We start from the raw sequence: 23,391 nt of genomic DNA, 5'->3' as shown, positions 1-23,391 counted from the left end.
AGCAGCCTGATGACCATAACCACTGCTCTAGCCCTAATACCATTACAACACTAGCAATCCCTAGAAGAAAAACCTTCTTCCTAATTTTAGCCCAACGCCATTGTGTTATTATTATTTGCATATAGGTAATGGTGATGGTGGTAAAAGGGAGGAGGGCAATTGAGATAGTTTATTCTCATTTATCCATATTAATAAGAATAGCCATTCTCTTTGTTGTTAAGTGCGGTCAAGTTGGTTCCAACTCATAGCAACCCTGAATAGGGTTCCCAGAAGCGAAAGGTGAGTTGGAATTGCTGACCTTGAGGTGGATTTATCTAGGCATAACAAGGATAATTTACAACCATAGATAACCCAGAAACTTGTGATCAAAGGGCTGAAGTTTCCCTTCAATGTGATATGTATGCTGTGTTCTTACACTCATAGAGATGAAATGAATTTGAGAAATTATACAGCTCAAATACCCACCCAGACAGAACGTAAAGGGAGCCAATATTGAAGGTGTCTGATTTAATGCTTTTAACAAGACTGTCAAATCAATACTGTTATCCTGATTTTAAAGATGAGGAAACCAGGACTCAGAGTGGTTAAATAAATTTTCTAAACTCAGAAAGCTAGGTAAAAGTACAAAGAGGATACAAATCTAGTGTTTCCTATTTTCAGGAATGCTTTCAACAGCATGTCAAATATATGGTTATTTACACTCTTCTTGGACACTTCTAGTATCTGTGAACTCATTACTTAACAAGGAAGTTCATTCTCTTGATGGGCAGTTGAATTTTTGCAAAAATTATCCTTTTTCTGAATCATAAATCTGTTTGTCCAGAAATCCAATTCATTGATTCTTATTCTGTTTTCTGGAACAAGAAGGTCAATTTAGCCCCTTTTATAGGAACATTCTTTTAGATGTTTAAGGTTAGCTCTGCATCTTCTTTTGTCTAACTATGCAACCTCAGCTCTTTACAGTAGCTACAGTGGTCCCAGAACTCTCCCCGCACCTGAATTGGCTTCCTCTGGTGTTCTTGGGGACATCAATGTACTTTTAAAAATGTGGTACTCCGAGCAAGCAGAGAGTCCATTGGGACTTAGTAATTGGTTGAGAGCAAGGACTGTGCAGCCATCCAGACCTGGATTTGATTCCCATCCTGACCACTCACTAGCTATGAAAACTTAGGCAAGTTCCTGAAACGTCCCTGAGCCTCTTTCCTCATCCATAGAGTGAAAACAATAATGCCTGTATCAAAAGGCTGTCATGAGACTATGATGAGATAATGTCAGTGAAGCATTCGACCGTATAAAGTGCATTGAAAATGCTCAAGAAATAATAGTTATTTCTTCTTCCCTAATCTTGACAAGATTTAGCAAAAGAAGATGGAAGGAATACACAGAGTCACTGTACCAAAAGGAAATGGTTAATGTTCAACCATTTCAAGAGGAAGCATATGATCAACAGCCAATGATATTGAAGGAGGAAGTCCAGAGTGCATTGAAGGAATTGGCAAAGAACAAGGCACCATGAACTGATGGAATAAAAATTGAAATCTTTCAAAAAACTGATGTAGCACTGGAGGCGCTCACTCTCTCTGCCAAGAAATTTGGAAGACAACTATCTGGCCAACTGATTGGAAGAGTTCTGTATTTGTGCCCATTCCAAAGAGAGGTGACCCAATGGAATGCGGATATCATCAGACAATCTCTTTGATATCGCATGCCAGTAAAGTTTTACTAAAGGTAATACAGAAACGGCTGCAATCATACATTGACAGAGAATTTCCAGAGATTCAAGCCAGATTCAAAAGAGACCGTGGAATGTGGGATATCATTGCTGATGTCCCATGGATCTTGGCTGAAAGCAGAGAATATCAGAAAGATGTTTACCTGTGCTTTATTGACTATACAAAGGCTTTCGATTGTGTGGATCATGACAAGCTATGGACAACATTGCGAAGTATGAATATCCCGGAACACTTAATTGGAGGAATCTGTACCTGGACTAAGAAGCAGTTCAAACAGAACATGGAAACACTGAATGGTTTAAAATTAAAAAAGGTGTGCGACAGGGTTGTATTCTTTTACCATACTTATTCAACCTGTATGCTGAGCAAATAATATGAGAAGCTGGGTTCTATGAAGAAAAACGTGGCATCAGGATTGGAGGAAGACTCATTAACAACCTGCAATATGCAGATGATACAACCTTGCTTGCTGAAAGTGAAGAGGACTTGAAACATTTACTGATGAAGATCAAAGAGCACCACCTTCGGTATGGGTTACATCTCAATGTTAGGACTCACCACTGGACCAATAAACAACATTCTTATCAACGCAGAAAAGATTGAAGTTGTCAAGAACTTCATTCTTCTTGCATCAATCATCAACACTCATGGAAGCAGCAGTCAAGAAATCAAATGATGTATTGCATTAGGCAAATGTGCTGCACAAGACCTTTTGAAAGTGTTGAAGAGCAAAGATGTCAACTTGAGAACTAAGGTGTGCCTGACCCAAGCCATGTTATTTTCAATAACCTCATATGCATGCAAAAGTGGGACAGTGAATAAGGAAGACTGTAGAAGAATTGATGCTTTTGAGTTATGGTGTTGGAGGAGAATGTTGAAAGTTCCATGGGCTGCCAAAAGAACCAATAGATCCATTTTGGGAGAAGTGCAGCCACAGTGTTCCTTGGAGGCCAAGATGGCCAAACTTCGTCTCTCATACTTCGGACATACTGTCATGAGGGACCAGTTGCTGGAGAAGGATATCATGTTTGGTAGGTGGAGGGTCAGAGAAAAAGAGGCAGACCCCCAGTGAGATGGATTGGCAAAGTGGCAGCATTGATGGACTCAAGCATGGCAACAGTAGTGAGGTTGGCTCATGATCTGGCAGTGTTTCGTTCTGCTGTGTCGCTATGAGTCAGTATCGATTCAATGGCACCTAACAACAACAATCTTGACAATGCATGTCTATTAATCAGTCTTGTTGTTAAGTACTGTTGAGTTGGTTCCAATTCATTGCAATCCTGTATGGGGTTTCTGAGATTGTAAATCTTTGTGGGAGCAGAAAGCTTCATCTCTCTCCTGTGCAGATGCTGGTGGGTTTCAACAGCCGACCTCGTGATTCACAGTCGAGAGCTTATCCTACAGAGCCACCACACTCCCATTAATCAGCCTAGTATTGTATCATAGATTTAGATACATAATATATATCATATAATTTTAACAAACATATATGCAAGACTTTACTTGTTTCTCTTTAACTTCATCTCTTTCTTCTCTCCTTTCTTTCCCTTCCTCCCTTCTTTTCTTTCCCCAGTTTTCTCCCATTCTGCAGTATTATTTTGAATATTCATTTTTAGTGTTAATCTTGTGCGTTTTGCAAATTTTAGGCCTGCCTTTTATACATGTCATTGCTTAAAAGGGGAAGACAGGGTAATGTTAAGTTTCAAGCCCTCAGACACACCACCAGAGATATCTTCCAAGGGCCATGTTACTCCAATGAGCAGTACAGTTTGTATCATTGTTCAAGTAGCTATAAATTAATCTAACCATATTTCAAATTAGCCGCATTTCTGTACCCTGCCCACAATTATATGAGAAACCATCGTATCTACTTATTAATTTTTACGGTGCCAGGCAGCTTTGTTTCATATATGTTTCTCAATCTTTCAACTAACGTAACTTCTTTTAGTAATTTTTACTTACTTTTCAAGCAAATATTTTCCATCATTAACTTGTTCTAAAGGGTTCTGCAATCTTTTCAGTTCTTCCTGTGAAAAAGAAAAGAAACATCTTATAAATGGACCCCAGATATTTATGAGCAATATTACTCGAGGACAATTGTAAACAAAATTGGGGTACCACACTTTTTAAAGTTCTGGTCTTTGTGATGGAGAAGTATTTAACCACACAATACAATTGGATCCTCGATCAAATAGAAATACTGTACTGCCAGTCAAATTATGTGCTTCTTTTTATCACTGAAGACAATATTTCCACCTAATTCCCCAGAGTGAGGATATGTTTATCTGGATCTACCCACACTCTCCCCAAATTTCTCTATCAACAGCATCATGTGTTTACTGGTTGCTGGGTGAGGGATTTTAATGAATGTGAGCTAAGTTTGGAAATTCCGCAACAATTACCTCTCATCTCTTGGCAACTGTTCAGTCTGTCTTCTTCCGTGTAGCCTAAGTGCACACACACACACACACACACACACACACTACTCCCCTGAATTTCAGACATTCAAAGTCTCTGTAATCTCACTCCTGCAGCCACAATGAGTGATGTAGGAATGGCACGTGATATAACTTGGTCCCATTTCCAGATATGAACATTAAAACTTCTCAAAAGAAGGTTCATGGAACAGTGTTTTGGGGACAACAGAATGCCTGAGGCCATACCACATACCTCAACACCACAAACTACTGAAAGGACCAGTCTCAAGAAATCCCAATTGGAACTTTAGCCCTTGAAAAACCATCAAAACTAGTTGCTATATGGTTATAACCTGCCAGGTGTCCAACTCTCCTAGGTCATCTCCTATTACCCAATCTCTTTAATCATCGATTGCACTAAAAATCCCAGAAGTAGAACCAATCATCCACCTTTCCCCAATCCCTCCCGTCTTCCCACAGAACCCTCTCCAGTTCAGCCTGTTAATAGTAAGCGTCTTAATCTCAATTTCTGAGAACAGTCCCTCAATGATCTTGTTCTAACTAAACCAAGAGTGAAATTACAGAATCATAGGAAAGAAGTATGTTGGTATTCTTAAGAAACTCCCTAACTGTTTTCTAAGGTGGTCGTAAAATTTATGTTTTCACACATATGCAATGTGTGAGACATCTGGCTGATCTACACCCTCACCAACATTTGGCATTTTCAGCCTTTTGAGTTTTAGTTATTCTAGAAGCTGTGCTGTATCTCCCTGAAGTTTTAATTTGTATTTCTCTGATGATTAATGGTGTTAAGCATCTTTCCATATGTTTATTGGGCAGTCATTTATCTTCCTCATGAAGGGTCTGTTGGAATATTTTGCTCATTTAAAAAAATTGGATTTTTTTCTTCTATTTATTGGGTTGTAAGAGTCCTTTACATATTTTTTGGTGCAAATCTTTTGTCAGGAATATATTTTAAAAAATATTTCCTCCTAGTCAGCAGCTTGTCTATTCATGAACTTAACAATGAGTGTCATTTGATTCTGAATCTTCCCCTTTGATGAGATGCAATTAATTTATTATTGTTATCATCATCATTATTAGTATGTTATTTAATGGTTTCTGTGTCTAGGGAGTCTTTGTGTACCCTAATGCTGCAAAGGTAAAATCCATTTGCCGTTGAGTGGATTCTGACTCGTGGCAAGCCCATCTGAGTCCAAGTCCAACTGTGTTCTATAAGGTTTACAATGGCTGATTTTTCTAAAGTAAATCAAGTCTTTTTTCCCAAGGCATTTCTGGGTGAACTCGAGCTACCAACCTTTCAGTTAACAGCTGAACGTATTAACTGTTTTTTGGCACCTGGCAGAGTATCTCCTGTATTTTCTTCCAAACGTATTAAATCTTTATCAATCTCAAATTAATTTTTGTATATGATGTGAGTTAGGGGTTGACCCATCACTTCTTATTGAAATCATGTGTCCATTTTTTTTCCATATGTAAGCCTAAGTCTACTGAATGGGACTTCTGTAACAACTATTTGTTTTCTGATACAAAGGTACAGATTCAACAGGCACTTGGCTTGCAAGCTTTGCTCTTTTCTCTTTTTACCCTGCCAGGATTATAGTCACTAGATGCCATCTTGCACTCATAAATAGAAAACTACACACTAAGGATAGCAAAATAGAAAGTTAGAAAATAGAAAGTTATAGCTACTGATCAATTCTGATTTTCCAGAATCTGTACGTTTTGTCATGTATGAAGGCCAAGATGCTAATTTATTTAAGCCATTGCAGTTACACAAATACAATTGACAAGCAAATTTACAAGTGATTCGCATTTTGCTGTCCCTATATTTTCAATGGATTCCTGGTGTGGCACTGTGGGCTAATGTGCTAGGCTGCAAAGTCGGTTTGAACCACAAGGTCAGCAGTTCAAGCTCACCAGCCACTCCCTGGAAACCCTATACAGGGTTGCTATGGGTCAGAACCAATACAATGGAACTTAACAACAACAACATATTAGCAATAGTTTCCCATCACTCTTGGAATAAAATCCAAACTCATCACCATGGTCTATAGACATTTATGTAATATAAACCCCTACCCATCTCTCTGGAGTCCTGATGTGGTGCTGTAGGATCAGTACTGGACTAATAACCACAAGGTCAGTGATTCAAACCTACCAGCCACTCCTTGGAAACACTACACAGTGTCTCTGTGAGTCAGAACTGACGTGACAGCACACAACAATAACCAATCTCTCTTCCATCATCTCCTTACGTCTCCAACTCCTCTCTAGCCATAATGGCCCAGAGTATTTTATAATCAGCCATGCTTACTCTCGCTTCAAATCATTTATGTTTGTAACTCCCTCTGTACATAATACTCATACTCTACACCGTCCCATGGTTCACTCCCTTATATCATCCATATTTTGCTCAATTATTTTCCTGTCAGAAAAGTCAGGCTACCAAAAGACTAACCATCTGGTGGAATAATTTGGAAAAGGATAATGGCAATGGTTGTACAACATGATGAATATAATCAGGGAATTGTACATACAAAAATATTGATTGGTAAAGGTTTTGTTATATATAACCATATAAAAAATAAAACAAATGAAGAAAAGGGAAAGACTCATCACTCACTATCCACTTACCATGTTTTATGTTTTCATTCTTTCCTTTATGATTTCTTAATATATTTTATTTATGTTATTTCTTACCTCTCTTGACTAGATGGTGTGCTCCATGAAAGCAGGCTTTTGTCATATGTTGTTGTTAGGTGCCATGGAGTCAGTTGCTACTTATAGCAACCCTATGCACAACAGAACAAAAACAAATCCCAGTCCTGTGCCATTCTCACAATTGTTGTTACATGAGCCAACTGCTGCTGCCACTGTGCCAGTGCATCTCATTGGGAGTCTTCCTCCTATTGATTGGCCCTCCACTTTATTAAGCATAATGTCCTCCAAAGTCTGGTCCCTCCTGATAACACATCTGAAGTATGAGCTATAGTCTCACCAGCCTGGCTTCCAAGAAGCATTCTGGCTGTAATTCTTCCAGGACTGATTTGTCTGTCCTTCTGGCAGTCCATGAAACTGTCAATATTCCTCTCCAGCACCATAACTCAAATGCATCAATTCTTCTATGTTCTTCCTTATTCATTGTCCAATTTTCACATGCATATTAAGCCAGTGAAAGTACCATGACTTGGGTCAGGTGCACCTTAGTCTTCAAACTGATATTTGCTCTTGAACACATTATAGAGGTCTTGTGCAGCAGTTTTGCCCAATGCAATAGGTCATTTGATTTCCTGACTGCTGCTTCCATGAATATTGTTTGTAGATCCCAGCAAAATGAAGTCTTTGACAACTTCAACCTTTCACCATTTGTTGTTGTTGTTAAGTGCCGCCGAGTCAGCACCGATTCATAGTGACCCTGTATAGGATTTCCGAGGAGCAGCTGGTAAGTTTGAACTGCCTACCTTGTGATTCGCAGTCCAGTGTTGACCCTACAGCACCACTCCAGGAGTTCATAGTTGGTTTAGTTGTGAGGATTTCTGTTTTCTTTACATTGAGGGGCAATACATACTGAAAGCTATGGTCTTTGATCTTCATCAGTAAATATTTTAACTCATCTTAGTTAAAATCATCATATATTTTAACTACCAGCAAGCAAGGTTGTGCCATCTGCATATCACAAGTAGTTAAGGAGTCTTCCTCTAATCTTGATGTCTGGTTTGTCATATAATACAGTTTCTCAGATTATTTGCTCAGAATATGTAAGTATGGGGAAAGAATACAACCTTGGTAGACACCTTTCCTGATTTTAAACATTCAGTATCCCCTTTTTGTGTTCCAGCGACTGCCTCTTGCTCTATATACAGGTTCCTCATAAGCACAATTAAGTATTCTGCAATACTCATTCTTCCAAATATTATTCATAGTTTATCATAATGCACACAGTCAAAAGCCTTTGCATACCACAAGAAAGGATCTTTCTGGCATTCTCTGCTTGCAGCCAAGATCCATCTGATGTCTGTAATGCTATTGAATGAATGTTCTGCTTCATTCCACATTCTCTTCTGAATCTTGCTAGAATTTCTGACAGCTCCCTGCCAAGGTACTGCTGCAGCTGTTTTTGAATTATCCTCAGTGAAATTTTACTTGCACATGATATTAATGGTATTGTTCAATGATTTCCACATCCCATTGGGTCACCTCTCTTTGGAATGGGCATAAATATGGTTCTCTTCCAATTAGTGTGACATAGATGAATGAGCACTTGTAGTGTTTCATCAGTTTGTTGAAATAATACAATTTTATTTTGTCAATTCCTTGAGCCTAGCTTTTCACCAATTCCTTCAATGCAGCTTGGACTTCTTCCTTCAGTACCATTTGTTCTTGATCATATGCTACCTCTTTTTTTTTTTTTTTTCAATTTGAGAACATATACTGTTTTATTAGCTGACCATATTACAAAAATAATCATGGTAGATACCTTAGTTCATCCTTCTAAAAAGTCTGTTGATCTGGTCTTCCCTGTTGCCAGCATCTCCACCTTCTACAAAATGGGTGGTCTTTTTCTTCATTCTACCATGAGAAGAAGATAATTTGAAGGGCCACAGGAAGTTATTTGTTTCTTTGAAAAGTTCCCCAACAGTGTAGATCTCATGAATCAGATCCTCCATGCAGATGATCCCATATTTACCAAGAGAACATACAATCAATGTGTTATCTGTCAGGGCAATTGGCTTCTTTTTGATTTTGCCATATCCATGCTTGTAGATCAGTTCATTCACTGACTTCAAGTTTGGGTACCCCCATGCAATATATGGTTCCACAATCCTTAACATGTTAATTGAAGCCTTGTTGAGCTTAACAAAGGTACCACTGAAGATCTGGTGAAGGTGAAGAAGCTGCAACACCTTTTGAACCTTTGGGCTCACACCATTGATACCTCTAATCCTAATAACAAATGCCAGTTTAGGCTCACCAGGTACATAGAAGTTGCCCACTTTTCTTGCCATCCTAACCAGTCGTATCTCAGTTCTGTACATCTGCCTATATTCCTTGTTATAGTGCTTGGCTTTTTCATAGATAAATGTCCTCCTAGCTTTTCAAAGCATCTTTTGGGCAAACTTCTTTCTCAGGTGCTTGATCTTTAGTTCTGCAAAATTCCTTCACTTTTTCTTCAAGATCTCTGCCACATCAGGAACCTTCTTCTTCTTCTCTTCAACACCCTTCATGGTCCCAGCCGGTAAAAAAAAAAAAGAAAAAAAAGTAGGGGGCATATGCTACCTCTTGAAGTGGTTAAACAGTGACCATTTATTTTTGGTACTTTGACTCTGTGTATACTTTCCATTTTCTTTTGATGCTTTCTACATCGTTCAATAAGGAGCTCTGGTAGCATAGTGGTTACGAATCGGACTGCTAACCTCAGGGTTAGCAGTTCCAAACTATCAGCTGTTCCGTGGGCGAAAGATGAGGCTTTCTACTCCCATAAAGAATTACAGCCTTGGAAACCCTGTACAGGGTCATTATGAGTTGGAACCAACTCCACAGCACATAACAACAACAACAACAACAACAACACATCATTCAATGTTTTGCCCATAGAATACCTAACATAACAAGGCTTGAATTTTTTGCTTTCCTTCTTTCAGTTTGAGAAATGCTGAGTGTGTTCTTCTTCCCTGTTGGTTTTCTAACTCCAGGTCATTGCACATTTCATTATAATACTTTACATTGTCTTCTCTAGCTGCCCTTTGAAATTTTCTATTTAGCTCTTTAACCTCCTTATTTCTTTCATTCACGTTAGCATCACTATGCTTAAGAGCAAGTTTCAGAGTCTTTTGTGACATACATTTTAGTCTTTTCCTTCTTTGCCGTCTTTTTAATGACCTTTTTCTTTCTTCATGTATGATGTTTTTAATGTTATCCCACAAGTCTTCTGGTCTTTGTTCATTAGTGCATCAAATCTGTTCTTGAGATGATTTCTAGATTCAGGGGGGATTTATTCAAGGTCATATTTTGGGTCTCGTGGACTTCTTATAATTATCTTTATCTTCAGCCTGAGGTTGCATATGAGCACTTGATGGTCTGCTCCACATTTGGCTCCTAGCCTTGTTTTTGGCAGATGATGAACTTTTCCACTGTCTCTTCCCAAAGATACAATCAATTTTATTCCTATGGATTTCATGTGTAGAGTCACCCTTTATGTTGTTTAAAAAAGGTATTTACAATAGATAAGTCACCGGTCTTACAAAATTCTATCATGTGATATCCAACATTGTTTCTATTACCAAGGCCCGGTTTTTCAACTACTGATCCTTCCTCTCTGCTTCCAGCATCCCATGCAACAGTAATTATCAGTACATCCTGATTGCATATTTAATCAAATTAAGACTGAAGAAGTTGATAGAATTCTTCAATTTCATCATCACTGGCTTTAGTGGTATAAAGTTGAGTAATGTAGTATTAATTGGTCTTTCTTGTAGGTAGATGGATATTGTCCTATCACAGATTGCATTGTACTCCAAGATAGATCTTGAAATGTTCTTTTTGATGACTAAGTGATGCCTTTCCTCTTCAATTTGTTGTTCCAGCGTAGTAAGTCACATGATTATCAGATCAAAAATGACCAATACCCAGTCTTTTTCAGTTCTCTAGTGCCTAAGATATTAATCTTTATCCATTCTATTTCATTCTTGGCAACTTCCAATTTTTGTAGATTCATACTTCATACATTCCATGCTCCAGTTATTAATCAGTGTTTGCAACTGTTTCTCCGCATTTTGAAGTGTGCCTCATCAGCAAATGAAGGTCCCAAAAGTTGTCTATTTGCATCATCATGATCAACTCTACATTGTGGAGGCAGCTCTTCCCCAGTCTTATTTTGAGTGCCTTCCAACCTCTTCTTGCAACAGTACATCTGAAAATATTCTGCTTCTATTTATAACGTTTTCATCTTCAGGCACTATATCTGACAATGCTCCACTGCCCTTCATATATTTTTCTGTGAATAAGCATTCAATGGTAGTCTGCCTCTCCTTCTATCCAGTCTGTTTTAGTTTGGAAGCTCAGCTGAAACTTATCTACCACACTGATATTTTAAATATGCTGCTGACATTTAAAATATCAATGGCATAGCTTCTAGTATCATGACGACATGTGAGCTACCACAGTACGACAAATTGACAGACAAGTGGTGGTTTTGCCATGTAAGTGGGGAGGGCTTAAGCACACGTAAGGGGTTTAACCAAACTTTATTGATTTTCTGTTTCTTCTCCTGATCTTTGAGTATGTGAGGATGTAAACCCTGGGGATGCTAGAAAAGTGTTTGTTTATGTAAAAACATCTAAATGGGATAAAAAATTACACATCAAAGAAGATGAAGGCAAAAGGAAATCAGAATGAAGTATCTATGACTTGTTGATGCTGTGAACTTCTAGATTAAAATGAATTATGAGACCAAAATATTGCTGGGCTTATCAGTTTTATAAACCAATAGATCCTTTCATTTCCTTATATTATTTTTGGTTGAGCTTTTTTGTTTTTTTAACAATTAAAAAATATTCTAGCTCAAAATAACAATTCAAGTCATAACTTAAACCTACTAAAAAACAACAACAACCAAAAAATAAAGAAGTCCTCGGACTCTAAAAAGTTAGAACTGTGCAGTTGTTTTTGTTGTTATTGTTGCCACCGTCCCTTTTTGCTTGTCTTGTTTTGGCAGAAATCAAATGGATAAAGCAGATCATGTGTGTCAGTTCTTTTTTTATTAAAGACCACAAGCTTTATGAGGAACTCTGGTAACACTGTGGGCTTCAAACTGTAAGGTTTGTGGCTCAAACCTACCAACTGTTCCCTTGGAGAAAGATGAAGCTGTCTGTTCCTATAAAGATTTACAGTCACTGTGAGTCACAATTAACTTGATGGCAGTGTGCTTGGTTACTGGTTTTGTATTGACTTGATATAACAAGTCTCAGAGAAAGAACACTCTGTCTGTTCTGCAAAACTGCTGTGTAAGATACTGTCCACATTTGCTACTCTCTTACATAAATGAACAAAAGTGAAATTCATTAAATTCACAGAATTTAATACCAGGAAGATATTTGCTCTTTTCCATCAACAAACACAATCCATAAATCTTACTGAGGTCATTTATTTCATCTCGGCTGCCAAGAAGTTTAAACTAAATTGACTATTAAATTACCATAACTGTTCCTTCTATATTGTTAGTACAGTTATTCTCCCTCTTTCATTGCATGATGTATGAGGATCTTTATTTGAACTCTTTATTACATGTGTGCTTTTCACACTAAGTCAGAGCAAATGTCATAGAGGCTGAGCATACATGATGAATGGATAGGATGATCAATCGATAGATAGATAGATAGATAGATAGATAGATAGATAGATAGATAGATAGATAGATAGAATTGACAGACACACAGATAATAGATGAGCATACAGGCAGGCAGGTAGACCCAAAAATAACAGGCAGATAGGTAGTTAGGAATATAGGCAGAGTACTCTTTCTGTCTCATATGTGGCATTGTTTTTTCAGGTAGAATATACTCACTCATTAAACTCTGGTTGTTGCTTTATTTTTCCTTAAGAACAAATTTCCACATCTACTATTTTTCCCTTTGCCTCCTACCCACTTCCAATGGTATAATCTAAATCCAGGTCATATAAAGGGTCAGGCTTTACATCAAAACAAATAGGTTAAATGCAAATTCTCAGCTATTCTTGAAAACTCAGGTGCAGTTTTAGGTCATAGACTCTTTCTTTTTTATCCCCTGCATTGTGACTAGGAGAGGAATTGAGAGTTATTGGAAAGTCCTGGCACTTTCTTCTTTAAGATGTACTCCTGCCACAGTTTCTTCTTTTCTTTTTCCCTGAGGACTTCGGGACAGGAAGGAAAGGGTTTTTGCCCTCTGTACTAGCCATTCTCTCTTCCTTGGTTCTTTCACTGCAAGGGGCTTGATGGATGGGGAGGGCTTTGATGCAGTACTTTAACCAAGTATCCACATTCTAGGAAATCATATTAAACATAAGGTCAATGACTAACAAGAGCTTTCTGAACAGCTGTTCTGCTGACAATTTGGAGGATGGATTTCATCATTCAGTTATTTAAGCTAACAATACAAAAACACTTCAATTCAATTGTCCTGGAAGTTCCAAACCACATCCTCATTTTATATGAAATGCATAAGGAAGTTAGCTTGGTCAACAGACCTTCACCTTGAGTTTTAGTCATTGAGAAAATTTTTTTTAGTTTACTATTCAAAACATATACACACACTTCACCAAGGAAGAAATTCAGGCAGTCAGCAAACATATTAAGAATTGTTCATGATCACTAGCCATTGTTGTTTTTGTCAGGTGCCATCGAGTCGGAACTGACTCATAGTGACCCCATGCACAGCAGAACGAAACAATGTCCGATCCTGGGCCAACCTCACTATCGCTGCCACACTTGACGCCATCAATGATGCCACGTGGCTGATCCATCTCGTTAGGGGTTTTCCTCTTTTTCTCTGACCCTCCACCTTACCCATCATGACATCCTTCTCCAGTAACTGTTTCCTCCAGACAATATGTCCAAAGTATGAGAGACGAAGCTTAGCCATCCTGGCCTCCAAGGAGCACTCTGGCTGCACTTCTTCCAAAACAGATCTATTGGTTCTTTTGGCAGTCCATGGCACTTTCAGTATTCTCCTCCAACACCACAACTCAAAGGCATCAATTCTTCTACAATGTTCCTTATTCACTGTCCAGCTTTCGCATCCATATGAGGTTATTGAAAATACCATGGCTTGGGTCAGGCGCACCTTAGTCCTCAAGCTGACATCTCTGCTCTTCAATACTTTAAAAAGTTCCTGTGCAGCAGATTTGTCCAGTGCAATATGTCGTCTGATCTCTTGACTGCTGCTTCCGCGAGTGTTGATAGTTGATCCAAGAAGAATGAAGTCCTTGACAACTTCAATCTTTTCTCCATTGATAAGAATGTTGTTTATTGGTCCAGTGGTGAGGATTTTTGTTTTCTTGACATTGAGATGTAATCCATATAGAAGGCTATGCTCTTTGATCTTCATAAATAAATGTTTCAAGTCCTCTTCACTTTCAGCAAGCACTAGTCATTAGAGAGATGCAAATCAAAACAACAATGAGATATTATCTCACTCCAGCAATAACAGTGAAGTTCAAAAAGGCAGAGGACAATAAATGCTGGCGAGGATATGGAGAGACTGGGACCCTCCTACATTGCTGGTGGGAATGCAAAATGATCTAACTACTCTGGAAAACAGTAGGTGCTTCCGCAGAAAGTTGGAAATAGAAATACTGTATGATCCAGCAATTCCTCTACTTGGTATATATTCACAAGAAATATGAGCCATACACGAGTAGATATATGCACACCAATCTTCATAGCAGCACTATTTACAATATCAAAAAGATGGGGACAGCCTAAGTTCCCATCGATGGAAAATTGGATAAACAAACTTTGTTACATACATACAATGGTATATTATGCTACCTTGAAGAATAACAAGGAAGCTGTAAGCCATCGCATAACATGGATGATCCTTGAGGAAATTATGTTGAATGAAATTAGTCAGTCACAATAGGACAAATACTACATAAGACCATTATTATAAAAGCTTAAGAAAAGATACCCATACTAAAAGGGGAGGGGGAAATTCTTTGTTGGTTACCAGTGAGGGTGGGCAGGGAGGGGCTTGGGGGTGGAGGGAGGAGACGATAGGGTACAGGGTAGTGAGTAGACACATCATAGCTCGGGTGTTGGGGAGGGAAATATACAAGAAGCATGAGGGGAGTAGAAGAACAAGGAAGATAGGGTAACCCTGAGGTAAGTTGTTGTTGTTATTGTTGTTGTTGAGTGCTGTTGAGTCAATTCCGACCCATAGTGACCCTGTAGATGGTTTGGTGAGCTTGTGAGCTTGCACCACCGACCTTGCAGTTCAAATGGCTTTGCAGTCTGACACATTAACCCACAGCACCACACCAGTGCTCCAGTTTATCATGGGCTAAATGGGACAGAGGTAAACAGTGATGTATGGCCAACCTTGGAACAACAGGCTCTGTGATACAGGAAGCAAGGCCTAGTCAGAAGAGGGGAAATAATGCTAAGATGCTTGACTGTCTTATCTATATTGGCTTCCTTTGCCTACTATTGTAAAATAGACACTTGAGTGGGTTAGAAAAGAATGTTGGGAAACATGATTACAGAACGTTTGTAAGCCCGTCTTTAGCCTATAACTGATTGAAATACCTAAAAGGGGTTCTAAAACTTGCCCACTGAAATAGGCCTCTTGTGGAGCCTCTACAGTGACTAGGGCCTTAGGTGGAATCTTGAGCTCCATCCAGAACCTTCTGAGGGGCGACATTCCCACTAGAAAGAACAAGCAGACCATCCTGAAATAGCTAGAGCAATATAACAAGATGCATCTTCAAATAAAGATCAGCAGGAAAAATCCCAAACAAAAATGGCAGTATGATTGGCTACTACAAGAACAAGCAAGTTGTTTACCATCAAGGCAAGCAATCAAGTCCCTTCAGGACAAACCCACCCTCCAATACTGATACTCAAAGGGAACACGTAAGCAGGCATGTAAGCTTGCTGGTGACCATGTTGGTCTATGGGTGAGTGGAAGAGGGAGAAAGGCAGCAATGAAGAAATTGGCTACGTTCAACCAAGCTCTATAGACGCCCATTGACCTGAAGAAGAGATAAAGAGGAAGGACTGGTTGGTCCGAAGTGTGGTGAGACCTGGGGACTCCTGAGCCCATGGACAAGGACATAGCCATGGAGGGCTAGAGCTGAGAGTGAAGCATCCAGCTAATATAAAGTAAGGAGAGATGCACAAGAATGCCCAGACTTGCAGATAGTACCCATTTGACTTAGTCTCACTGGCTTGATAATCAGAACTCAACTAGAGGAAGATAAAAAAACAAAATAAAATTTTGATAAAGGAAACAAGTGTAAGTTGCTGAACAATTTGATGAACCTGACCTATACTATGGATGTAGTAGCTCAAAATACCAACTAAGAGGGAAAGAATCTGAGAGGGAAAGTATCAATTCTATCCCCTTTGTATACAGTGTAGATAGGGATGGGCAACATAAACATTCTCTACCTAAAATGAGGGGATGATAAAGGCACAAATTAACAAATTTACAAGTTTTCAAGAAGGAGTTCCGTTGCAGAGTGTGTGTGGGGAAGGTAAAGTCCCTACTGAATAGTTTTCATCTTATCTAGATGGGTCTGGCGAAAAGCGATAGAGATAAGATTCTTATGATTCAATAGTGAGTAATTGTTATTATGACTAACTGTGACTGTCACAACTGTAGAAGTTTTGTAACAAAAATGGAGGAGTAGTTAATCTTACAGTCCAGAAACAGAGGACTCTAGGACCATCAAGAGAGAAGAGCACAAGCAGAGTGAGGGACCCAATCCAGAGAATCTATGACACCAGAGACAGAGACAGAGACAGAGATGAGGACATGAAGAGAGGGAGCAGTTGAGGAATCTGGACTCATGGAAAGAGAGGGACTGGGTGCTGGTGGCCAAGAGGCAGGCTTGCAGAATGTGCCCTTTGCTTGTTTAAATTATTATGCATTCCTGAGTGTTTCTGTGTACATCCCATCGCCCAAAACAAAACAGGGAATGGAAGCAAATACTGTTGAATGATGATGCACGGAAGAGATTGTAATCATTACAATGAAATGATGGCATAAAGCCGATGTTCTCCCACGTAAACTATCACTCAGTTCACAATAAAAACTTAAACCACCCTCCCAAATAAAAAACATATATACGATGGTGACCCCCATCACTAATTCCTCCCACAGGTACCCTTGATCTCTGACTTCAAAACTGAAAATGCCATGTTCCTACTAAAAAATGTCAGTAGCTCATCAGTACTTTCAGGGATGATTTAAAATTCCTAAGTCATGCTCTGCTCTATGTGTCTGGGTCCAGGTTCTGTCTCCCATCTCCATTTAATATGCCCTAGCCCACTGTCATGATACATCTCTGTCTGGTCATAGGAGACTTCATGCAGCCCAGAACTCACGTGATGTCTTACTGGACAACCAAAGACAATCTCAATTCTTCTACTGACCCATTACCATTTTCTCTCAGGAGACCTACCCAACTCCCCTCCCCATTCTGGTTTACTCTACTCAACACATGGGTTGAATGCATCCTCCCTTCTCTATTTCTTTAGCAGCCTGTCGTGACAACTACTATAGCATTCTCTCTTTTTATTTTTTAGGTAATATTTTATTGTGTTTTTGGTGAAAGTACAGACAGTAAATTAGGTAGGTTCTCATTTGACAATTTCTATACAAATTGTTCAGTGGCATTAGTTACATTTTTCTCATTTTGTCCACATTCTATTTAATTTTGTTCCAATTGTTTTATTACCATTATTCTAGTCTCTCTTATCTTCTCCACTTTTGAGTAAGTGTTGACCTTATGGTATTGTATATTAGTTATTATTTTTTTGTTTTCAAGTAGAGCACCATACTTTGTTTTGTTGGGTTTTTTTTTTTTTTTTTGGAAACTTTTTATTGTTAATTGAATATAAGTTTACAGAGCAGATCATCAGTTAAACCACACACTTTGTTTCATCTTAACAATTTCAATCCCCTCTATGTATCAACAGTTATTCCACTTCCTCACTGTGTTTTTTATTTCCATTCCATCCTTCTTCCAAGCCTTCTGAACTTTGTCCTGAGGTATATTTTGCCCTTTTGATCTTGAATGATTGACTATTCCATGGTGAACACAACTTACTAGAGTTGTTCTTTCCCTAAACACCTATCTACCTGTTAAGTGAATATTGAGCCATGATGATGAGTTCTGTTCTGGACGTGAAAGGAGGCTGAGGGCCATAGTCTTGTGTTCCTCCAGTCTGTTTCTAAGCCACATCTTTTTTTTATAATTTTGAGTTTTGTTCCACATTTTCTCCCATTCCATCAGAGACCTTTTAATGTGGTCGCTTTCAGACAAGTGGGTAGTGGTACCTGGGCACCATCTACTTCTTCTAGCCTCAGAGTCATGAAAATTGATGTTCACATGTTCCATTAGTCCATTGGACTAATTAATTCCCACCATCTTCAGTTTTTATCACTCTTCTTTCCTCCAAACACAGAGAGTTCAATAGCTGTAACTTAGATGGTCGTTTATGAGCTTTTAAGAGCCCAATCACTACTCACCAAAGTAGATTGTAGAACACTGTCTATGCCAATTGACAATGGTGTCCCTTGAGACTATGGGTCTGAGGATGTGAACCCCAGCAACTTGTCATCTCTAGGAATTCGGTAATGTCTAAGAAGTTTTCATTACTTTGCTCCTTGTACGTTCCGCCATATTCATAGGTATGTTTGCAGCAAAGGTAAATACCCATGTGCACATATGCTCTGTCAAACCTTCATATATTTGTGGGTATACTCTCATGGAGTACTATATTTATAAGTAATATTCTTTATTTTACATGATGGTCTTCTATTTCACAAGAAAGGTGATCTCGGGGAATATTTTCTATCTAAAGATTATCTTAGAATGATAGTTTCAGCAAGTCTTTTGGTCTCCACTGGTCCAGTTAGTCTAGCCTTTCTTAAGAACTTGAGTTTTGCTCTACATTTTTCTCCCATTCTATCTGAGGCCATCTATTGTGACCCTGGTCAGAATGATAATAGTAGTAGTTGGGCATCATCTAATTCTTCTGGTCTTAGGGTAGATAAAGCCATGGCTTGTGCTGACCATTATCCCTCTGCACTTGCTTCTTATATGACATTTTTATTTCCTTCTTACTCTATTGCTTCTGATGACCAGAGACCATCAATTGTAATTTAGATGACCGCTCACAAGCTTTTAAGTCCTCAGACATGGAGTTACTGCCAGAAGAAAATGGGTGGGCAGAGAATTCTGTGTGTTTGGCAGGTTTTTTGTTCTTCCTAAAAATGTGGTCATCCTAAAACTTTGTTAACATTCCCTTGTATCTGCCTCCTCCATTATACTCTTTGCTGCAAGGGATGGTGATTTATTTACAGTGAGATCTCTGTTCATGAAAGGAGGCACTTGGGAGGTATTTAACAAATATTTGTTAAATAAATGAAGTGGATGCATTGGTATGATTAAGGTGAAAAGAACCCTTGTAGTTTAATAGTCCAAACAGTGACAAGAAATTATATTATAGGCCCTGTGCTGATTCTTCTCTGCCTCTCCTGATACACTCCTCATTCTTCTCCGCCCTCCTCTGTACCTTAGGGAGTTGATAATTTTGTGCTTTATCAATCAGGGTCCTTTGTTCTGTGGCTTTGGTGGGGTACATGCAGTTAAAGACTCTGGCATGAAATAGGACAGTGGGAGAAGAAAGAAGCTTGAGTACTTATCCTCTCTTTCTCCTCTTTTGCTGGGGCAAATTAGCCGTGACTGAATCTCTGTTTTGTAATCCACAGTTCTCACTAGAAGGCCTCTCTCACATCTGTAGTTCTTGCTATATTCTTGTAACTGTTCCCTTCTTTCACCCTTTTAATATTTTCTCTTTCCTTGCCCTTTCCAACTATGGCTAGCCCCAGGTATTCCCCATCCTTTGTGGCTTTCCCTATATCCTAACCGCATCTCTGGAAATAGTAATTTCATGTAACTTTTTGAATCACCCTTTTAACTGGGTTATCTGCCTTCTGTCTAGCCCCTTACTAACGTGTCCTAAAGATTTTATGTTGAACAATTTTTTGCCAATCAATGAGATTCCTTTTCTACAATCTAAATGAATTAGGTAAATAAATTAGCTAATTAATAATTATATTTATTGATAGAAAAGGAAGTTTGTTTTGATGGCTGATTCCTATAGATGAAGCTATTCTAACGCAAGTGAAGCTCAATCTTCTGACTCAGTTTCATTTGTTAGATAATAAGACAATTTTGACCATGTTTTATATAATATCTGGTTTTGGGGGTTTTTTTATTTGGCCTAGGCCCCTCTGCAAAATGCACATTGAACTATTCAAATGTAATTCAGACATACAGCATTCCATATTGCTTAATCCCATTTCTCAAAGTGAAATCTGTAATATGAATGTCAAGGAAATGTAGGCTGTACTGTTACAGCGGATAATTCATTTACTATTTGCCGCAGCCCATCCTTCTCAATGTCATAGGAGTTGTTCTGAAATTGAGCACGAATTAACAGACAAGAAAGTAAGTACTGGATTTTGTCCTTTTGGCATCTGGTTGCCCCCACTTACCCTAATCCTGTAATGTTTTCTCTTATCACAAATGGTAGAATATAGCTAAGAGTTTAGACAAGCATAGCTCTGCTGCCATTTACTCAGTCACTTGATTTTTTTTTTCTGTCTCTACCTTTTCTACTGTCTAAACAATCAGTGTATGCTGTTTTGACAGTTCTAAAATCAGAAATCAACTCAAAATTACTTTTTTTCCTCTGAAGTGCACTTGTGTCTAAATGCTAGCCTTTTAACTTTCTGGCTTACACCCTGGCCATTTTATTCCCGGCATATCTCAGATCATTTAAGAAAACTTATGTGAAAACAATTTGCAATTTGCTTTAGTGCAAATTGTTTTCACATAAGTTCTGGGTAACAGAATTGCTATCACTTACATACACATCGGTATCACTTTTTCTCCCATAGGGAATAATTTCATGTTGACCTAAGGGTAACTATTTCACAAAAGTTAAAATCCAGAATTACTCTTGATGTTTTTGACTATTCAATTATCCCATTAACTATCACCAGGCCTCTTAAACCTCCTCCCATTGCCTTTTATTTATTTATTTAAATAGAAATGTAATAGGGACACTAAAAAAGGGGTTACTAATGTTTGCACAATTTGGAAAAGTAGGAGACATAAAATCTATACTAATTTTAGCTTTGCATCATTAAACATGAAATATTGATTATTGCTCTTTGCAACAAAATTTATGAAGCTAGCTAGGCTGCTGTGTCTACATAAAGTGATTCTGATGTTTTGCCCTCGGACCTCAGCAGTTGTAAATGATGCTTCTTGGTGACAGCTGGGAGGCTGGCATTCTGATCCACGACTTTCAGAGATACATTTCCCAGATTAGACCAGGAATGACCCAGCTGCACAGCCCAACTTCAGAAAATTAAATTGGAGAGAGTCCAAAGCTCTGTTGAAATAACTGCGTGAATTACAATGCTTCCACGGGCCTTGTTATAATGTAAATGTGCTATACAATTTACTGCCATTCCCCTCCTACCCCTGCTGTGAATATGGCCATTAATAGTCATCTCATATATTTAAAGGCAAAAAAGGCATCAAATATAAAAATGCAAGATTCATGCTTTCTCCCTTTGGAAAGCAAAGATGAAATTCCTTTCTCTTTCTTTTGCCTTTTCCTTTCTTTTTTTTTCCTTTCAAAAAGAGCATAGGTTTTGTTTATGTATTATGCATTAATGTTTTTGTGGCTGACAGACCTGTAAATTTCATACAGGGAAGTTACTTTGCAGCTGAACATGAATTTCTTTGTGAGAAACAAAATGGGTAATAGGACATCAACAGCTCATTTAAAGAATTCATTCAGGTAAGTTATGGGCACATGAGGTACATATGGGGTAGTAGACTTAAGAAGAGATGTGTTTGTTTCTAGTACTTTATGTACACTATGAAAGTCCTGTGAGCTGTAGAGGAGCTCTGGTTTTATGGCAGGAATCCCTAAAAAAGGTAATCCCAGACTTCACTCTGCTAGTTCACAGTGGCATTATTATTTGCTGTCTCATACATGTACTACTGCCGTCAAGTTGATTTTGGTTCATGTTGTTGTTTTTGTTAAGTGCTGTCAAGTCCGTTTGGACTCACAGGGATCCTGCATCAGGTTTCCAAAGAGCAGCTGGTGGGTTTCAACTGTTGATCTTGTAGTTCACAGTCTAGTTAGAGCTTATCTAACAGCAACACACCTGACCCTATACAGGGTTTCTGAGACTGAAAATCTTTATGGGAGCAGACTGCCTCATCTTTGTCCCATGGAGCAATTGGTAGGTTTGAATTACCAACTTTGTGGTTATCCTACAGCCAACTATGGCTCTTCATAAATAGAAAACTTCCAAAACTCCAAACATAAGGCATGATGAATGTGAGAAGCTTTGTGATAACTCATTCCTTATCTTTCTTAGACTAACTAGGTTATGTCCATAGGCATTTGGGCATAAAAGCCTTTGTTCTTCTCCAATAGGGAGTGTGCCAAACACTTGGATTCATTTGAACTGATGCCAAATATAAGCATATTCAAATAAAAACCTAGCTATGATTATTTGTTATTGCCCTTGGTCACCTTAGATCTAAGATTAATTCAGTCCATGGGATACTCCTAGAGTAAATGAGTACCTTTGTACAAGTGTACCTACAATCAGATCATACAACCAGACCCTTGTTTGTGCCCTAATTTGAATAAATTACACACATACACACACAAGTAGATATTGTAAAGCTGACTGTGGCTGATGATGACCTCAGGTATGTCAGGGCAGAGCAATAATCATAGAAGATTTTCAGTGCTGTGAATAGACCTCAGGGTGGATTCAAACAGCCCACCTTTGGATTATTAGCCCAGTGTTTAAACAGCTGCACCATCCAAGAACTTCCCTAAATCAGAATTTTTTAATTGTTGTTAACTGCATTCAAGTAGGTTCCAACTCTTAACAACCCTGTATTCCAAGAGTTTCCAAGTAGCAACTGGTGGATTTGAACCACTGACCTTGTGATTATCAGTCCAGTGGTTATCCTATAGTGCCATACCAGAATAAACACCATCATCAGAATAAACACCAGCAAATGCTAAACCAACAGCCCCAGCAGATCTAGGATTGTCAAACAGGCTGACTCAGCTTATTGTTTTAGTATTACTTTGAAAGATGTCCTTAATTAAATATCTCCTACTCCACTCCCTAAAATTATGCAGGGTCTGAAGAACATGTCCTAGTTTTAGAACAGAAACATTTTAAAGCTATCATTGTGGAACGAAGACTGGTTCATTTCAAAAAAATCTAAATACTCCTATGAAACCTAGAATATTAGAAATCAAAGCACTTCAGTAATGATTTTAAAGTGGGCACTTGATGCAAAGTCAATACAGTGTCAAAGCAGGATAACATTGAAAATTCAACTGTGCCTATTGTTTCATGTTGAGAACTCAATTGTAAATAAGCATTTAAGCCAGC

General features: G+C 38.5%; 1 protein-coding gene and 1 pseudogene across 2 annotated transcripts in view; both read right to left on the bottom strand.

The window, feature by feature from the left end:
- The window catches only part of SCHIP1 (schwannomin interacting protein 1), a 1,199,879-nt gene that overhangs the window by 889,089 nt on the left and 287,399 nt on the right, over window positions 1–23,391 (bottom strand). For both annotated transcript variants that reach the window (XM_006861779.1, XM_006861780.1), the window contains exon 2: window positions 3,696–3,760. In XM_006861779.1, the coding sequence (XP_006861841.1) occupies window positions 3,696–3,760 (65 nt within the window). The remainder of the gene's footprint in view (window positions 1–3,695; window positions 3,761–23,391) is intronic.
- Window positions 8,653–9,399, bottom strand: LOC102821135 (annotated as a pseudogene).

Source organism: Chrysochloris asiatica, unplaced genomic scaffold (assembly GCF_000296735.1).
Source record: "Chrysochloris asiatica unplaced genomic scaffold, ChrAsi1.0 scaffold00043, whole genome shotgun sequence".
NCBI lineage: Eukaryota > Metazoa > Chordata > Mammalia > Afrosoricida > Chrysochloridae > Chrysochloris > Chrysochloris asiatica.
The sequence above is the reverse complement of the archived record's forward strand: the minus strand, read 5'-3'. Positions and strand labels throughout refer to the sequence as shown.